The sequence below is a fragment of the Mandrillus leucophaeus genome, unplaced genomic scaffold (assembly GCF_000951045.1).
Source record: "Mandrillus leucophaeus isolate KB7577 unplaced genomic scaffold, Mleu.le_1.0 Scaffold113, whole genome shotgun sequence".
Taxonomy (NCBI): Eukaryota; Metazoa; Chordata; class Mammalia; order Primates; family Cercopithecidae; genus Mandrillus; species Mandrillus leucophaeus.
Window position 1 is genome coordinate 5,224,272 of NW_012099543.1, and position 18,042 is coordinate 5,242,313.

The window sequence follows — 18,042 nt, forward strand, 5'->3', positions numbered from 1 at the left end:
GTAGAATTTAATAAGTAATGTCTGAAATTTTTCCTTCAGTTTTTAAAATGAACATTTGCAAGTAGTTTAACTGCTTGTTACAAATACATTTTTCCCCTATTTTTTAGCCAGTATAATATTTATAGCTTCTTGAATCTTTAGTCTCTTTTTTTATTTATGTCAGTGGTTCCTATTTTAGAGCTGAAAATTTTGGAAACACTGAGGAATTATCACAAAGATCTGTGAATTATCTGTGTCTCTGTTTCTTATTTACCAGTAATGACTCTTAAAAATACAACTGTTTACATGTGGGGATGGTCTATAGAATTTTTTTTTTAGTCAGAACCTGTTTTTATATTATTTCTGACAGGTTGGGAACCACTCTTTTACGTTGTATTATTCAGAACTACATCAGATATTCCCATATGCTGTCTCTTTAAAGTTGATTGTTGTCTAAAGTATTTTTAGTCTTCTTCTACCAGACACAGTACAATGAACAAATAAACAAAGTAAAGCAAGGATTTGCCTTGAGTACCTTGCCTCCAGTCCAGCTTCCTCCTCCACCACCCAGTCCTGAGATACTGGTAAGAAATACAACATTTTGAATAATTGCCCTTTTCATTTTGACAAAATGGTAAGGGCTGTGAAACACTGAATATACAGTATGTTTAATGTGTGTTCAAAATGGAATAGGCACATATTGTGAGTATCAGTTGTAATTAAGTTGACATACCTTCGAGTCACCAGATGATATAATTAGATGGGTAAGGCCTGTACAATACGTTGTATCACTGGATTTTAGTGAAGCATTTGATATGCATAGAGTAATATATTCTCACTCATCCTGTTTCACTTACCTTGTGGGAGCTAAATGATGAATACTGAGAGTTCCCAGTGTCCTCATGTTACCACTAGATCAGAGGTCCCCAACCCCTGGGACACGGACCAGTGCGCAGCAGGAGGTGAGCGGTTGATGAACAAGCAAAACTTTATGTACAGCTGCTCCCCATTGCTCACATTACCACCTGAGCTCCGCATACTGTCAGATCAGCTGCAGCACTAGATTCTCACAGGAGTGTGAACCATTTTGTGAACTGTGCATATGAAGGATCTAGGTTGTGTGCTTCTTGTGAGAATCTAATGCCTGATGATCTGTCACTGTCTCTGATCATCCCCAGATGGGACTATCTAGTTGTAGAAAAACAAGCTTGGGGCTCCCACTTATTCTACATTATAGTGAGTTATATAATTATTTTATTATATATTACAATGTAATAATACTAGAAATAAAGTACACAATAAATGTAATGTGCTTGAATTCTCCCAAAACCATCTCCACTCCCCGGTTCATGAAAAAATTATCTTCCATGAAACCAGTCCCTGGTGCCAAAAAGATTGGGGACCACTGCACGAGATGACTGAAACATCTCAATGTAATACCCTGCACAGCTGGACCTCACCTCTGCATTTCTACTTTAGACTTTCTTTTTGTGAAGTTTTATATTCTATTCTACCTTCAACAGCAAGAACAGCTTCCACTTCTGCCCCTTCTCTGCTTGTTGTTAGGGACCAGTGGATCTTAATCCGATAAACTAATCCCCGTACTGTATTTCTGGGAAACATAGTACCCTAACTCAGTAAATTCACACAACTATCCAAAAGACCTTTTAAGAAGGTGTCATTAGATGATAATTTGTATTATTCTAAGAGATCTGGTGGTAGGAAGAGAGGAAAAATATAAGATATTTGGGGACAGATGACTTTGATATCACCACTCCTGCTTATAATGGAAATCTAAAAATGTTATTTCTCCTCATGGTTGAGTATAACAAAGAATTTAAAAATTATATCATTTGTATGGATACTGTTTCAAAAGCAGGATCTATAGCTAAAAGAATTATGGGATATATACCATGGGCTTTAGTTTAGAATAATAGTATTGCCTTTTATATTTTTGGTTAATTCAGTTTCTATAGGAACAGTGGATTATGAACATTATTATTCTAGGCTTGGATCATCATCATACCCAACTACTCTGGTAAGGAATGTGTTCCAGAGAAGTTCCAAAGATTCCCTGCAGTAACACATATTTTTTTGTAGGATATCTAAAAACACTGTACCTTCTACACATACTCAAAATACTGTCCTTAGATTGTAGTTAAACTCTGCCATGGCTCTTAACTATAAAATGGGTCCACAGACAGTGAAGCTAGATACAGAGCTGTTGTTTGGAGTTGTTTGGAGTTTCCTGGAACCAGACCAGTATAAGCCTTGGCTGTCGGATGCAAGTGATACTCTGTATCTGACAAACATAGTCAAACCTTGACCTCCAGACCTTCCAGATCTTTTTATCCCTTTGGAGACTGTCTTATGTCTGACGTGTCTTACCCAGGTTTAGTTAAGTACAAAAACCCACTGGCAGTTAGGCTGTGTGGTAATTCATAAGCATCCTTTGCTAACATTCTGAGGGTTCACCTGTATCTTTTGTGCTTCCTAATTAGGGTCATTGCTGTGCTTGATTAAGCTAACAGTTGTGTTAAAGTACAAGCATTGGTGACCACTGAACATTAAAGGAGAGAGTTTGAGAGAAGAGCAGCTAGAAACGTTACAGCGCTATTTGCTGTAAATTCAGATGGTACATACAATGGAAGTACACTAATGAGGTCTGGGTTCATATCCTAACTTTGTGAAGAGCTATGTTGATCTTGGGAAAATCAGCTCTTCTGGACTTTTGCTTTCCCATCAATAAATTAGGAAATTGTACTGGATGATCTGATCACTCAAGTCCCATCTATTTCTGGGATACTAGTATTCTAAGGAGTGGCCATCAGACTTACATAGTGGAGAATTCTGTGAAAGTGTGGATTGTTCCCAGTTTAACCCAGTAATTCTATATGTTTCATTGTATCTTGATTTTTGTAGCTTGGCTGTTTAATCCTCAAAGAAGTGTTAGTACCATTAAAAAGATCATGCAACGGTTATTTAAAATACACAAATCAGTAAATATGATACATCATATCAACAGAAAGACAAAAACCATATGATCATTTCAATAGATGCAGAAAAAACATTTGACAAAATTCAATGTCACTTTATGATTAAAACGCTCAAAAAATTAGGTAGAGGAGGTACATACCTCAACACAATAAAGGCCATATATGACAAACCCACAGCTAACATTATACTAAATGGGAAAAGGTTAAAAGTGTTTCCTCTGAGATCTGAAACAAGACAAGGATGCCCACTTTATTTCTAATAAAAATAGTACTAGAAGTCCTAGCCAGAGCAGTTAGGCAAGAGAAAGAAATAAAAGACATCCAAAATGGAAAGAAGGGAGTCAGATTGTCCCTTTTTAGGATCTTATATATAGAAAAATCCCAATGACTCCACGTAAAAACTCCTAGAACTAACAACTTTGGTAAAGATTCAGGATACAAAATCAACATACAAGAATCAATAGCATTTCTGTTTACTAATAGTGAACAATCTGAAAAAGAAATTAAGAAAATCCCATTTACAATAGCTACAGAAAACAAAGATACCTGGAAATAAATTTAACCAAGGAGGAGAAAGATCACTACCCTGAAAACTATAAAACATCGATGAAAGAAATTGAGGACATAAAGAAATGGAAAAATACATCATATTCATGAATAAGAAGAATTCAAGGAAATGCAAATCAGAATTACAGGATATCACCTCACTTTAGTTATTACAGCTACTGGTACCCCAACAGATATATAGACCAATGGAACAGAACAGAGGCCTCAGAAATAAAGCCACACATCTACAACCATCTGATCTTTAACAAACCTGACAAAAACAAACAATGGGGAAAAGATTCCCTATTTAATAAATGGTGTTGGGAAAACTGGCTGGCCATATGCAGAAAACTGAAACTGGACCCCTTCCTTACACCTTATACAAAGATCAACTAAAAATGGATTAAAGACTTAAATGTAAGACCTAAAACCCTAAAAATCCTAGAAGAAAACCTAGGCAACACCATTCAGGACATAGGCATGGGCAAAAACTTCATGACTAAAACACCAAGAGCAGTGGCAACAAAAACCAAAACTGACAAATGGGATCTAATTGAAGAGCTTCTGCACAGCAAAAGAAACTATCATCAAAATGAACAGGCAACCTACAGAATAGGAGAAAATTTTTGCAATCTATCCATCTGACAAAGGGCTAATATCCAGAATCTACAAAGAACTTAAACAAATTTACAAGAAAAAAACGACCCCATCAAGAAGTGGGTGAAGGATATGAACAGACACTTCTCAAAAGAAGACATTCATACAGCCAACAGACACATGAAAAAATGCTCATCATCACTGGTTATTAGAGAAATGCAAATCGGAACCACAATGAGATACCATCTCATGCCAGTTAGAATGGCAATCATTAAAAAGTCAGGAAACAACAGATACTAGAGAGGATGTGGAGAAATAGGAACACTTTTACACTGTTGGGAGTGTAAATTAGTTCAACCATTGTGGAAGACAGTATGGCGATTCCTCGAGGGTCTAGAACCAGAAATACCATTTGACTCAGCAATCCCATTACTAGGTATATACCCAAAGGATTATAAATAATTCTACTATAAAGACACATACACAGGTATGTTTATTGCAGCACTGTTCACAATAGCAAAGACTTGGAACCAACCCAAATGCCCATCAGTGATAGACTGGATAAAGAAAATGTGGCAAATATACACCATGGAATACTCTGCCGTCATAAAAAAAGGATGTGTTCATGTCCTTTGCAGGGACATGGATGAAGTTAGAAACCATCATTCTCAGCAAACTAACACAGGAACAGAAAACCAAACACTGCATATTCTCACTTATAAATGGGAGTTGAACAACGAGAACGCATGGACACAGGGAGGGGAATATCACACATTGGGGCCTGTTGTAGGGTTGGGGGCTAGGGGAGGGATAACATTAGGAGAAATACTTAATGTAGATGAAGGGTTGATGGGTGCAGCAAACCACCATGGCATGTGTATACCTATGTAACATACCTGCACATTCTGTGTATGTATCCCAGAACTTAAAGTATAATAATTTAAAAAAAAATAGCTATTATCAAAAAAAAAAAAAGATATCAAATGTTGGCGATGATATGGAGAAAAGGGAACCCTTACATACTGTTGGTGGGAATGTAAATTAGGACAGCTATTATGGAAAACAGTATCGATGTTCCTCAAAAAATTAAAAATAGAACTACCATATGATCCAGCAATCCTACTGGGTATAGTGGGAAAGGACATGAAGTCAAGTATCCTAAAGAGACATCTGCAATCCCATGTTCACTGCAACATTATTTACAGTTGCTAAGATATGGCATCTATTTAAGTGTCCATAAAGGTTGAATGGATAAGGAAAATGTGTATATACACAATGAAATACTATTTAGTCATAAAAAAGAATGAAATCCTGTTATTTGTGACAACATGGATGACCCCGGAGGACATTATATTAAGTTAAATAAGCCAAATACTACCTGATCCCACACATGTGGAATCTAAAAGAGTTGGTCGCATAAAATTAATTAGTAGAACAGTGGTTACCAGAGACTAGGGAGGATAAATGGAAGGCGAGCATAGGGAGAGGTTGGTTGGTCAATGGGTACAATTAGGAAGGATAAGTTCTGGCATTCTATTAGTAATTATTATAGTTAAGAGTAAAGTATTGTATATCTCAAAATGGCTAGAAGAGAGGATTTTGAATATTACCACCACAAAGAAATGACAAATGAGGTGATGATATGCCAATTACCCTTTGATCATTACACAGTGTATACATGTATGAAAACATCACATTGTACCCCTAAAAATGTACAATTATGTGTCCATCAAAAATAAAAATAAAGTGTTAAGTAATAGTGGTTCTCAAACAGAGCAGGACTATTGACTCAGTACCCACCATTCTTTCATTTTTTTAAGACTTTACATGTAAAAAATTTGACACATACGTAAAAAATAGTATAATGAACCTCTTCAAACCCAGGAGCCAGCCTCAGCATTATCAACTTATTGTCAGCCTTGTTTTATGTCATTCCCTTTTTCCTCTCCACTGGAATATTTTAAAGCAAACCCCAAATATCATACAATTTATCCATTTATACTTTAGGCTATATCCTAAAAGATGAGGAACTCTTACTGGGTATAATCATAACACCATTGTCTTACCTAAGAAAATTGTAATTTTTAATATCCAGTTGGAATTTTTATTTCTCCAGTTGTTTAAAAAAATCTTTTTCTTACCTAGCAGGTACATAATGTTCTTTTCAGACGTTAAGACTCAAATGCCAATCCAATCTATCCATTGTAAAGTTCCCCATTAATTTTTCATATGATAGTTTTAGGATCATTACTTAGAGCTATGTTGCTGTTCCTCATTTTTTAAGTTCAGTAACAAATTGTTGTTGAACTCCTGCTTTATGCTTTATGCCAGTAGTAGGCCTGGCACGTAGTACATATTCAATAAATCTGCCCCCTTCTGTACTCCAGCCATCAAGGTATCTTTTCCAGATAGCTGCTAAAAAGTTCTAGATTTCCATAACCCCCTGGGAAGTACGGTAATACCCACAAGCATATCTGCAAATCACTATATCATATCTCCCAGGCCCATCCCACTTCCTCCTCCAACTCTCCTTTGGAGCTAAACATTAAGTCAGAATTTCATCAAGTATTACCTCCAATATAAAATATTTTCTATGGATAACTTTGGGTTGTTCTGTGAAATTTCTGAGTATCAATATTGCCCACCAACATGGATAACACTTCCTGAGAATCTCCTTTGCATAGTCCTATATGATTACAGTTGGGAGGGAACCTTAATGATTACTTTATACAACCTTCTCATTTTATAGTTTAGGAAATTGGTTTCCAAGGTTATTCAGCTAGGTAGAGAGAAATATGACTAGAATCTATTTCTTTTCTGTCTTTGTCAAGCTTTTTTCAGTATATCTCATTGCCCTTTGTTTTTCTGATATTCGTATATTTCATTATCGGACATATATTGTTTCTAATGTGCTTTGTATCTTGAGTTCAGATGAGTGTCTCTCCCCCCCAAATTGCTGTATGAATTTAGATGATGTTCTAAATAAATATATAAATATGTGCAGGGTTTTTTGTTATTATTGTTTATTTTTTTTCTATTTTAGATGCAGCAGTTCTTAGGAAGACCCCTTGTGAAAGAATCTTTCTTTAGACCCATACTTACTGTTCCTCAAATGCCTGCAGTTTGTCCAGGAGTCGTCTCTGCAACTGGCCAACCTAGAGCCCCCCTGGTAAAAGCTTTCTTGGTGGAATAGATGTTAGTTAGTTTTTTTATTACTCTAGTGGGCTTCCTGAATGAGTATCTTCATTTTGTTCATTTATTTGATATGATAATGATGGTGGTGATGGCGATGAATGAATGCTTCCTGTGAAGCACTGTGCTCAGGGTGTTACATATATTATTTGACTGATACTAGCTTAGTTTTGGGATACAAAGATAAATATGTTTTTATACTACAGAATCCTTAAAATTATAGTATTACTTCTGAAACAGACAACAATGAAGGGTAAATTGATATTTTTAATAGATTTTTTTGTCATGGTTGTTGGGAAGATTGAAAAGCAGAGAAGCTAAGTCACAACAAACTAAATTATAAATTTTATTTCCACACACGTACACACACATAGTAGGATAATGTTTCAACTGTATCTATAAACTGACAATAAAAATAGCATCACCTTGGAACGTAAACTGTAAAGTTATAAATCTTCCCAGCTACAAATAGCCAGATGAACTTTATCCAAACCGGAAGAAGGAACAAATAAATTTGAAATTACCAGAATTATCAGTTGTAATCTTGGTGAAGGTAAACTTTTTTTTATTAAAGAAAAATCTTCCAAAAGAATGATGTTAAATGTAATTAATGAAAATTCTCTAATCTGGATTTTCCTATATTTAGGTGCAATTAATTGTTTCTTTTCTTTTCTGGTCCCCATATATTGCTAACAGTTTCCTTTTGAAATATATGGTCAGATGAACTCTGCTCATTATTGTCAAGGCTACCTGTCTATAAACAAATCTGTATATAGTCCTTAACATGCTAAATAAGTAACACATCTTTTTATTACCATGATATTACAGTGTTAACTCTTGCAATTTGCTTGCCCACCATTCTATAAGAAACTATGATAAAATTTTATTAAAAACAGTAAAATACCTTAACCTCCTAATAAGATTACTTTCTGATTCCTGGGGTAAAGCTTGACATTGAAGCAAATTCAGATTTCTGGGAAATATTCTGCTTCTCCTCACTTACTAGGCTCTGTACAAATTATTACAATGACTATTAGTAGTTGCTAGTTTTTCACAAATAATAACCTAATATTTGAAAATAACCCATTAGAGCCTTACATAAAAGATACAATGTTCATAATTATCTTAGTAATCAGATGAGCACTCCAAAAATATTCACTTATTATATTATTTAATTAGAATCTTAAGAAGGAACTACCATAAAATATGGAGAAAACACGGTTTCATGGTTAAGTGTCACAACAACTTCTGTACCACCTTTGTCTACAACGTTGATGAGACATTAGGCAGAGCAATTCTAGCAGTATTCCCATCTTTATTTGGTTGTTTGAAAATGTAACTTTACTTTCTTGTTATAAAGGTATGTATGCTAATCACAAAATGTGAATAATATAGAAATGTAAGCACATTAGAAAACAAAATTACTGTGCAACTGAATCCCTAAGAAATAGTCACCACTTACGCATGGTAATTTACAGACCTTTCTCCGTGTATACATATGCATTTAAAATTTTTTAATATAAAAGGAAATCATATCATACTGTGCCATAGACTTTTTAAAAAATATTTCATGCATATCTCTTATGCCCAGACATACAGTTCTATTTTTAAAAACTCGATTAGATGTGCCATAATTTATTCATTCCTCTATAGACATCAGGTTTTTTTCAGTTTTCACTGTTAAAAAAGAAACAGCAGTAAACAGCCTTCATGTTTTTGTACATGTGTGTAATTACTGAAGCAAGCATGTCCTATTTTAAAAATAAGTTTTAAATATTTATAAACAGTTAGAAATATTGTTTGTATTAGTTAACAGAAAAACCCTAAAAGGGATTGTGTATGTCAGTATTCTTCTTCATTCTATCCATTTTCTTTGTCCTATTTTAAAAATAAGTTTAAAATAGTTATAAACAATTAGAAATATTAATTAAGAGAAAAACTCTAAAAATTGAATGTGTATGCCAGTACTCTTCTTCATTGTACCCATGTTCTGAGGTATAGGAATGTAACTTCTTCATAATTAAACCTGATGGGCTATAACTCTCTGCCTTTTACAGATGACTGGCATAGCCTGGGCGCTGCCAGCGCCTGTGGGAGACGCTGTGCCTCCCAGTGCAGGTCTGGCGAGTGATCCCTCCATGATGAATTGGGAGAGAATTACAGACAGGCTGAAAACTGCCTTTCCACAACAAACCAGGTATTTTAGTTTTTATTTACTGGTGGGTACAGATCATATTCTCCAGTTTTCATAGCCATAATTGTGGCAATGAAACATTTCAGCAAAACATAACAAACACAAAAAAAGTACAGATATTTCCTTACCTTGACCTTGGTAAGGAAAAAGAAATTTACTAAGAAGGGACAGTGTTCAGTGGTGAACCTCTTCATTTAAAAGTTACTAGTCTTAAATCATGAGAGAATAACTTTAAATTTAGGTTTGCTCATTTACTGAAAGTACAACTAGATATAAACTTGCCCAATTTTAATGACACTAACTGCCATAATTAACCTATCTCCAAAGTGAATTTTAAGTTGATTGTATGCTATATAAGCCCAAACATCTTTAGGATTTAATTTCCTAATTTCCTTATTTTTGAGGGTCCTTATAGTTTCTTTGTTGGAGAACACACTAAAAATGCAAGAAATCATAACTTTACTGTGCTTTTCACAGTCTACCTTTAGTAGAAAGATACTTAATTATATTCCTACACAAATGAAGTTTCTTTTATCTCAACTCATATCTAAGGAAATAATTCTACTTTTCACAAGTATTTTTATTTGAATACAAACATTTAATATATATGCTGGCACACTTCATTGTTAAATTATAATTTTATAAATTTCATAATAGTGAATAGATAATGCAATAGAACTCTAGTACAGTTGTTATAAATATGTATAAAAACATTATAAATCAAAGGTAGCTGCATAAGGCTGATGACATGACGCTTCATTTGGGAAACAAAAATATTTCATTCTACTTTGTCCCATCAAAAATGTAGATGCAAGCTTTGGGTCAGTGGATCTTGGGAGTTGAAAAGGAACATATCAATTAAAATAGTTGTGGGTTCTTTCATTATATAATTAATGTGATTTTTAACCTTTGCTTTCCTGTTCTGTTTAATCTTTGTTTTCTGAGTTTTACAAAAGTACAACTATTAACACTGATAAGAGAGAAACCAATAGCAACATAGTTAAAAATAATGTTATCCTGAGCAAGAGACCACTTGAGAGATGGTATAAAGAAGCCAGTGCATAAATAAGTGGATAAACTTAATTTTCACCTAGTGAGCTCTCAAAAACAAAGTCTCTTTTTGGAAAGAAAATAAGTACTAAACTTTATCACTCATGAAAACATTAAGTATCGTTAATGAACACAATTAGGAGTTTTCATTTTGGTTCAAGATAAATGCAGATGGACCTGTGATCACTTTTTTAGATCAAAGACCTAAAGAGTCCTGTCTATATAATATACATCAATCATAATGATAGGATTTTATATCTCCTTTGGTGGGTACATCCTCAAAGGTACTAAGGAAAATCATTACTACCCTTTCCTTTCCTTAATCTCTTCCAGAAAGGAGCTTACAGATTTCTTACGGAAACTGAAGGATGCTCATGGAAAGTCCTTGTCTGGACTGACATTTGATGAAATTGTTTGCAAGATTTCCCAGTTTATTGACCCCAAAAAGTCTCAGGTAAAATGCGAAAACAACCAAAAAACCTGTATCTCTCTGCCCTTAACTCTAGTAGTTAACTGTTTTAATTATCTCCATAACCTGTTCGGCAAATCAGTAACTTGTAATCATATTAAATCATCTATTAACAGTAAATAACAGCTTCAACTTAACAAATGATATCAGAAGTCTTTTTGAAATGCCTATTACCTAATCAATCTAGAATAAAACTGACCTTGAAATTTGCTCTAGTTACTTTGAGTCTAAAGAGGGAGATATTTTCTAATTTTCTTGAAAGATTTATTTTAATTAAAAGAATGTATAGCGTTATTTTTGTTTTTACCTAGCTCTGAGTATATAAGTATTGCCACCATTTTCAAGATTTCTCACAAATCTGATTATTTACCCTTTTGCTAGTTCTTACTATACCCCATTCTGTGCTAATGTGTCAGCTCTTACTGTTTTAGGACAATTCTGAAAAAATAAACATTGTATTCTTATTTTCAGAGTCAAGGAAAATCAGTGTCAAATGTTAATTGTGTTTCACCTAGTCATTCTCCATCACAGCCTAATGCTGCCCAGCCCCCAAAACCAGCATGGAGGCCCCTCACTTCACAAGGTCCTGCCACATGGGAAGGAGCCAATAATCCAGTAAGACTGAAATTGTTGATTCTGAACACATTTAGATTTGGGAGAAAACAATGAGCTAAATTTAACATTTTCTGTATTTTCCCTAGGATGAGGAAGAGGAAGAAGAAGAGCCTTGTGTGATCTGTCATGAGAATCTGTCTCCAGAAAATCTTTCAGTTTTGCCTTGTGCTCACAAATTCCACGCTCAGGTAACACTTTAAATTTTCCCATTAATCAGCTAAATGAGATTCATCCTGCCTTACTTACTATTGTATACAGGCATCATTATCCATTGTTATCTCACAAGTTCCACTGGGTATAACTGTGAGCTTTTGGGTACCACACAGAAACATTTATGCTTTTCCCATACATAACCATGGATTGCATTGTGCTCTGTCAGGTGGATCTCCATCCACCCTACCAAAGAAGGGGACAATGTTGAGAGTCAGATCGTACACAGTAGGCAGTTCCTTCTAACAGAACTGGGACAAATATCGATTGACGTGGTAATCTAGTGGCAGAACTAGCAACAGCACCACTTGAAATTGACATGCTATAAATACCACATAGTGTTCTTTGTCCATAATTAATGACAGCCCCCTTTCATAAAGCATAAGATTTATCAGTCTCTCCAGGCTCCTATATTTGCTTTTGAAAGATACTCAGGCTTGAGTTGTGATGTTAGAAAAATGTGAGGTTGGGCTGGGCGTGGTGGCCAACGCCTGTAATCCCAGCACTTTAGGAGGCTGAGGCGGGCGGATCACGAGGTCAGGAGATTGAGACCATCCTGGCTAACACGGTGAAACCTCATCTCTACTAAAAATACAGAAACAAAGTTAGCCGGTCATGGCGGCAGATGCCTGTAGTCCCAGCTACTCGGGAGGCTGAGGTGGGAGAGTGGTGTGAACCCAGGAGGTGGAGCTTGCAGTGAGCCGAGATTGGGCCACTGCACTCCAGCCTGGGTGACAGAGCGAGACTCCATCTCAAAAAAAAGAAAAAAATGTGAGGTTGTCATGTCTTTTGTTGATTCTTGGCATTTATATAAATTCTGGTGTTACTGCCACACAGTTGCTATTGATATATAATTTAGGACCCAAGTCCTCTGTTGCAGAGATGTAATTTGACACAGGAAAGGTAGTCATAGAAAAGAAAGGCTTTTCAGGGAAGTGAATAATAGCCAGTTCAGTCAAGCCATGTTTGTAAGACATCATTTCAAAGATACGATTTGTGGTACGTGGTACAGAATTATATTTTGTATTTGCTCTAATATGAAGATACATCCACAAAATGTCTAATCCCAAAAGTTTTCTAGGAAAGATCCTTAGCCATTGACTTTCCCCTTTGAAGTTTATAAAGTTCTGACAATTTAGGAAATATATGTTTAACAAAATGTATGCTACTCTTTGCCATTGCCCATGAGTAGAAAGCATATAATTCATTCAGGTTATTTTTTATGACTATAGTTAGTGGGCCTATTATATATAGTGCTTATTATTAATCCTCTCTCATCTGACCTGGCCCTCCATTATTTATATAGGTAAAAATGATTTGTTTTTGGAGAGTCAGTATGTAAGCAAGTGACTTAACAGATAGTTCATAGCCGAAAATGACTGTCATTATCACCGAAGAAAACAATCTGAGAAGTGTATTCATGATCTAGGGATTTTAACTGCAAACACCATAAGCATTTCATATCAGGTACTAGTGACTTTTGTATGATTAGTTATGACTTTTTCTGAATTATAAATGAGAATAGTATATAGTAAACCAAAGAAAGAATATAGCAAGTTTCTCCAATTTCCTTGTCAGGAAGAATTGCTAGTCAACTTGAAAATTGGGGTTGAAGGAAGAATTTCTAGTAGAATAAACTAACTAAAAGGTTATTGTGCAGTACCCACCTATTTTGTTGAGGAAACCACAGGGAAGGTGCCATGGTTGCAGCAATTAGCTTGACAATCCACAGGGTAAGGCTTTAAAGATCTACCAGAAGACATGTTGGTTGGTAACCCTGATGCATAGAGAGACAACTGCCTCTGCTAGGCTAACTCTGAGAGACTGACATAAATCTTTTTGCTCCTTAGTGCATTAGACCATGGTTGATGCAACAGGGGACATGTCCTACCTGCAGACTCCACGTTTTGCTACCAGAAGAATACCCCGGTCACCCCAGTCGGCAGTTGCCCAAGATCTGATACAAGGTCAGGGGTGTAAATGCAAAGGAAGCTCAGTTTTCTTTTATTATGAGCTGCTTGTGTGAGTGGTGTAAAGCTGTGTGCTCTTCAATATAGTGCTAAAGAAGCCAGCTAATTTTATCAAAGCAGCAGCCAAAGAAGTCAGGACAAATCTTCAGGACTTGTGAAATGAACTGAAAGAGCTTGAAGCAGATGGAATTTTAATAGTTATACTATATTTGCTCTTATCTTAGTAGGTTTTTTCTTGTAATGGAAACGTAACTGTTAGTATATTTCTTAGTATGTTTTTCTTGTCTTTTTAAATTCTTATTTCAGTCATCCTTTACTCTCCCCTCAAGTATTCTACACTTTAATTTTCCTGAAATAAATTTAAGCAAGAGAAAAAGGGAAATAGTAAAGAGGTAGGAAAATCCCACAGAAATTTGTGTTCCTTCTAACTTTTAAAACTACCTAAAAAATATAATTGATTTAAATTTTACCTCAATATTCCCCATTCTTTTATATCCCCTTAAAGAGGTACCCATGAAGAGATTATGAGCTACTTGAAGGTGGAGACCATACAGTGGTGTGTTGGAGCTGGCTTATAATGGCTTATGAGTGACAATCATTAGTTTGAGGGATTTTATGAGCCAGTTGTCAAGTTGTTGCTAGCTTGAAATCTGCCACAATTGGAGCATTTACACCATAGAAATTGGTAAATGCTGTAAGTGAAGACCTACCTTTCCCTCAAGAGCTAGTTGTTAAACCTTTACCAGCATACTGCTGGACCTTGTCTAAAACTTCTCTGTGTTCTCAGTGTCTTGCCCAGTAGATACAGGATAAATATTGCCAGAATCAGATACCAGGAAGTAGTAAGAAAAGGAGTTAATATGCAAACTAAATCACTAGCTCAATTGAATAATTGAGATCTTCTGTTCATTTGTTTCTTGGACCTTAATCATTTGCATTTTGGAGAAAATTTTTTCTGCTTTAAAAGTCTGTAATTTCACTTTCTTGTGTTGGGGAGAGGGAAAAACTCTTTGTCTATGGTTGCTTTTTGTGATGAAGTGAATACCCAATGGGCTAAGTTGCATATCTAAAGCTTGTCACTAAGAATTTTCATTTTTAGCGGTCAAAAACCTATTTTGACAATAGTGTTGTGTGAATGCTGTAAGTGTTGTATATATCTCTGGTTTCAGAATTAAAAGAATTCAGAGTTACCTTGTGAGATAAATGTTCTTTGCTTCATATTCACAGTTTCACTTTCATTTAATTTATGGGGAAGAATAAATGTTTCCTGACTCAGAAACAATTTTGCCTGTATACTTCAGTGCAAATATATTTTGAAGGTACTTTTAAATCTTTATTTAAAACCTCTGTTTCTGTAACTGTTAAACGTATTCTTCTGTAATGAGAATAGACTGGAACATGTGAGGGAAAAATATTAAAAAAAGATGGCAGTCATCTAGGCATGTAGAATGCCAAGAATGTCTTAGAATTGCACAATTTAGAATTTATAGAGCCTTTAATCACCTTGTCTAGCACCTTGTATTAGTGCATTTTCATGCTGCTGTTAAAGACATACCTGAGACTGGGCAATTTACAAAAGAAAGAGGTTTAATGGACTTACAGTTCCACATGACTGGGGAAGCCTCACAATCATGGTGGAAGGCAAAGAGGAGCAAGTCACATCTTACATGGATGGCAGCAGACAAGGCAAGAGAGTTGTGCAGGGAAACTCCCATTTTTAAAACCATCAGATCTGGTAAGACTTACTATCCCAAGAACAGCATGGGGAAAAACCTGCCCCCTTGATTAAATTATTTCCCACCAGGTCCCTCCCACAACATGGAATTATGGGAGCTACAAGATGAGATTTGGTGGAGACACAGAACCAAACCATATCACACCTTAAGGTCATGGTCATGTAGCTAATTATCTTGTAAAACCAATGTTTCTTAGTTCATATTTACAACTGCAATTTCACTTTCATTTATAAAAGAATAAATGTTTCTTAATTGAAAACTATTTTATCTGTGTATTTCATTATAAGCATATTCTGAAACGACTTGAAATCTTTACTTCAAATGTATCTTTCTGCTTAATTGGGCTTAAACTTTTTCTTCTGTTTTGAGAAACGTTAGGAAAATGGGAAGGAAAATATCCAAGAAGACAGTTATATAGACTTATAAAGTGCCACGATTGTTTTGGAATAACAGAATGCCGAAGTTCATTGGACCCTTAGTGACATATAATTCATTCTTTTATTTTACAGGTATGTTGTACCTAGTGTCACATGGCCAGATAGTAGCTAGGCCAGTCTTAGTACTTGAGGGTTCTGATGCCTCATCACATGCTTTCTCCACAAACTCATGCTGTAATGGGATATTGGTATTGACTTGCCCTGCTTAGCTCCAAGGATGGGGCCGGAGAACTTAATGCAATAGTTGGTATATAGGGAGAATATAGTAGGACAGTGCCCCAGAAAGTTATATTTAGTTCTTTAGGTGCTGAAGGTAATGGGATTATAGTTTTTGATGTATACTTTAACAGTAAAGACAATTGCAGGGGTCATTCTACCACACAGAGTGATCACTGTCATGCCTGTGCCCACTGAGGGATGATCCAGAACACTCTATCCTGCTGAGAAATCCAGTGAGGACCAGAAAGCTCTTAAAGTGGAAATATTTCCATCAAAAACAATCTGAAAGTATCCAGTAATATCACTGCAGCTGCTGTTAGATGATATGTCATAGATTTTCCTTCATATTTATTGTCCCTGTATATAACATTTTATAGCCTCTATAGGACACCTTCAAATGTGTTTAGTACCTCATTTGATCCATGAATAACTCTGAGGTGAGTGTTATTATGCTTATTTTACAAATGATGAATCTGAGACTCAAGTAAGAGGGAAATAATCTGTCCAAAGTCATAGGTACAAAGTGGCATTCTGAGATTTGATTGGAGTCCCTTAGCTGGTATTCTCTTCATAGTTGCAGCCTCACTTTGGGTTGACTTTGTGCACACGAGAAAGATAGTCTTTTCCTTTTAAATAAATTTTGTGATAAATTTTATTTTATGATTAATTCAGGGAAGGTAGGCTTATGTTTTACCAGATTCAAAGTTAGCAAGAACCACCTGCAATTATAAAATACTCCTGGAATACCTTATCTGTGAGCCTCTCAGATAAGAATTCTAGGATCACAGTAATGTGGGACTATTCTGGTTTATACCCAGATAAAAACAACAAATGAATACTAATTTATTATAAAGATATATAGTTTGATTTTCTTGAGTTGGCAGTTTTCAGTAACTACTGCAGATTTGAACATGCTACTTAACAGAACTAATGGGCTCTTGTTCTTAATTTTGTATCCTCGACCACCATCACATTACACATGGTGTATTTATAACAACGCATATTCCAAGAAGCTGTCTGGGAATCTCCATTTGCAGTAAGTACCACAGGTATTCTGATGCACATTAAAATTTGAAAACAACTGCTATAGTAAAAAGCAGATTTCTCACTCAGATCTACGTTTAGATTTTTGAATTCCGTATCTAGTATATTGTATGATCATGAAGACATTACTTTTCTCAACCAGTTTCTTTTCTGGAAAATGGATAAAATGCTACTTGCCTGACTGTTGTCATTTTAAATGAACTTTTATTATTTTTCTTTCTCAAAGTAGCAAATGAAATTTCCATTAGTCATTCAGTCTGTTTACACTTACTCCTTCATCATAAAATTATGAAAGGTTATCTTCAACTATCCTTATTAAAGCAGAGAGAGGAAAATATAACCAGTAGTCCAACTTCTATTTTCACATGGCCCCCAAAATGTTGAGTGTTAAGTTTTATTGCATAAAAATATCATACCCTCATAACATTTGCTTGATCCATTTAAACTACATGAACTTTAATAATTCGTAATACTGCCTAGCAAGGTTGAACAAATTGATAATGATCTAGGAGACTGAAAGTTTTGAAGATACGTAGGAAAGATACCTCCATTTGAAAGGCAAGGACATTAAAGAAGTGATTTGCCCACTTTTCGATGGGGTTGTTTGTTTTTTTCTTGTAAATTTGTTTGAGTTCTTCGTAGGTTCTGGATAAAGGATATGAACAGACAGTTCTCAAAAGAAGACATTCACACAGCCAACAGACACATGAAAAAATGCTCATCATCACTGGCCATCAGAGAAATGCAAATCAAAACCACAATGAGATACCCTCTCACACCAGTTAGAA

General features: G+C 35.3%; 1 protein-coding gene across 2 annotated transcripts in view; it reads left to right on the forward strand.

Moving 5' to 3' along the window:
- The window catches only part of DZIP3 (DAZ interacting zinc finger protein 3), a 99,083-nt gene extending 83,270 nt beyond the window's left edge, over positions 1–15,813 (forward strand). The window contains exons 26-33 of one of the 2 annotated variants that reach the window (XM_011995433.1): positions 462–563; positions 7,162–7,287; positions 9,368–9,507; positions 10,888–11,008; positions 11,495–11,638; positions 11,725–11,826; positions 13,699–13,815; positions 14,326–15,813. In XM_011995433.1, coding sequence (XP_011850823.1) covers positions 462–563; positions 7,162–7,287; positions 9,368–9,507; positions 10,888–11,008; positions 11,495–11,638; positions 11,725–11,826; positions 13,699–13,809 — 846 coding nt within the window. In that variant the 3' untranslated portion in view covers positions 13,810–13,815; positions 14,326–15,813. The remainder of the gene's footprint in view (positions 1–461; positions 564–7,161; positions 7,288–9,367; positions 9,508–10,887; positions 11,009–11,494; positions 11,639–11,724; positions 11,827–13,698; positions 13,816–14,325) is intronic. The other variant, XM_011995440.1, reaches the window with a different exon arrangement.
- The last annotated feature ends 2,229 nt before the right edge of the window (positions 15,814–18,042 follow it).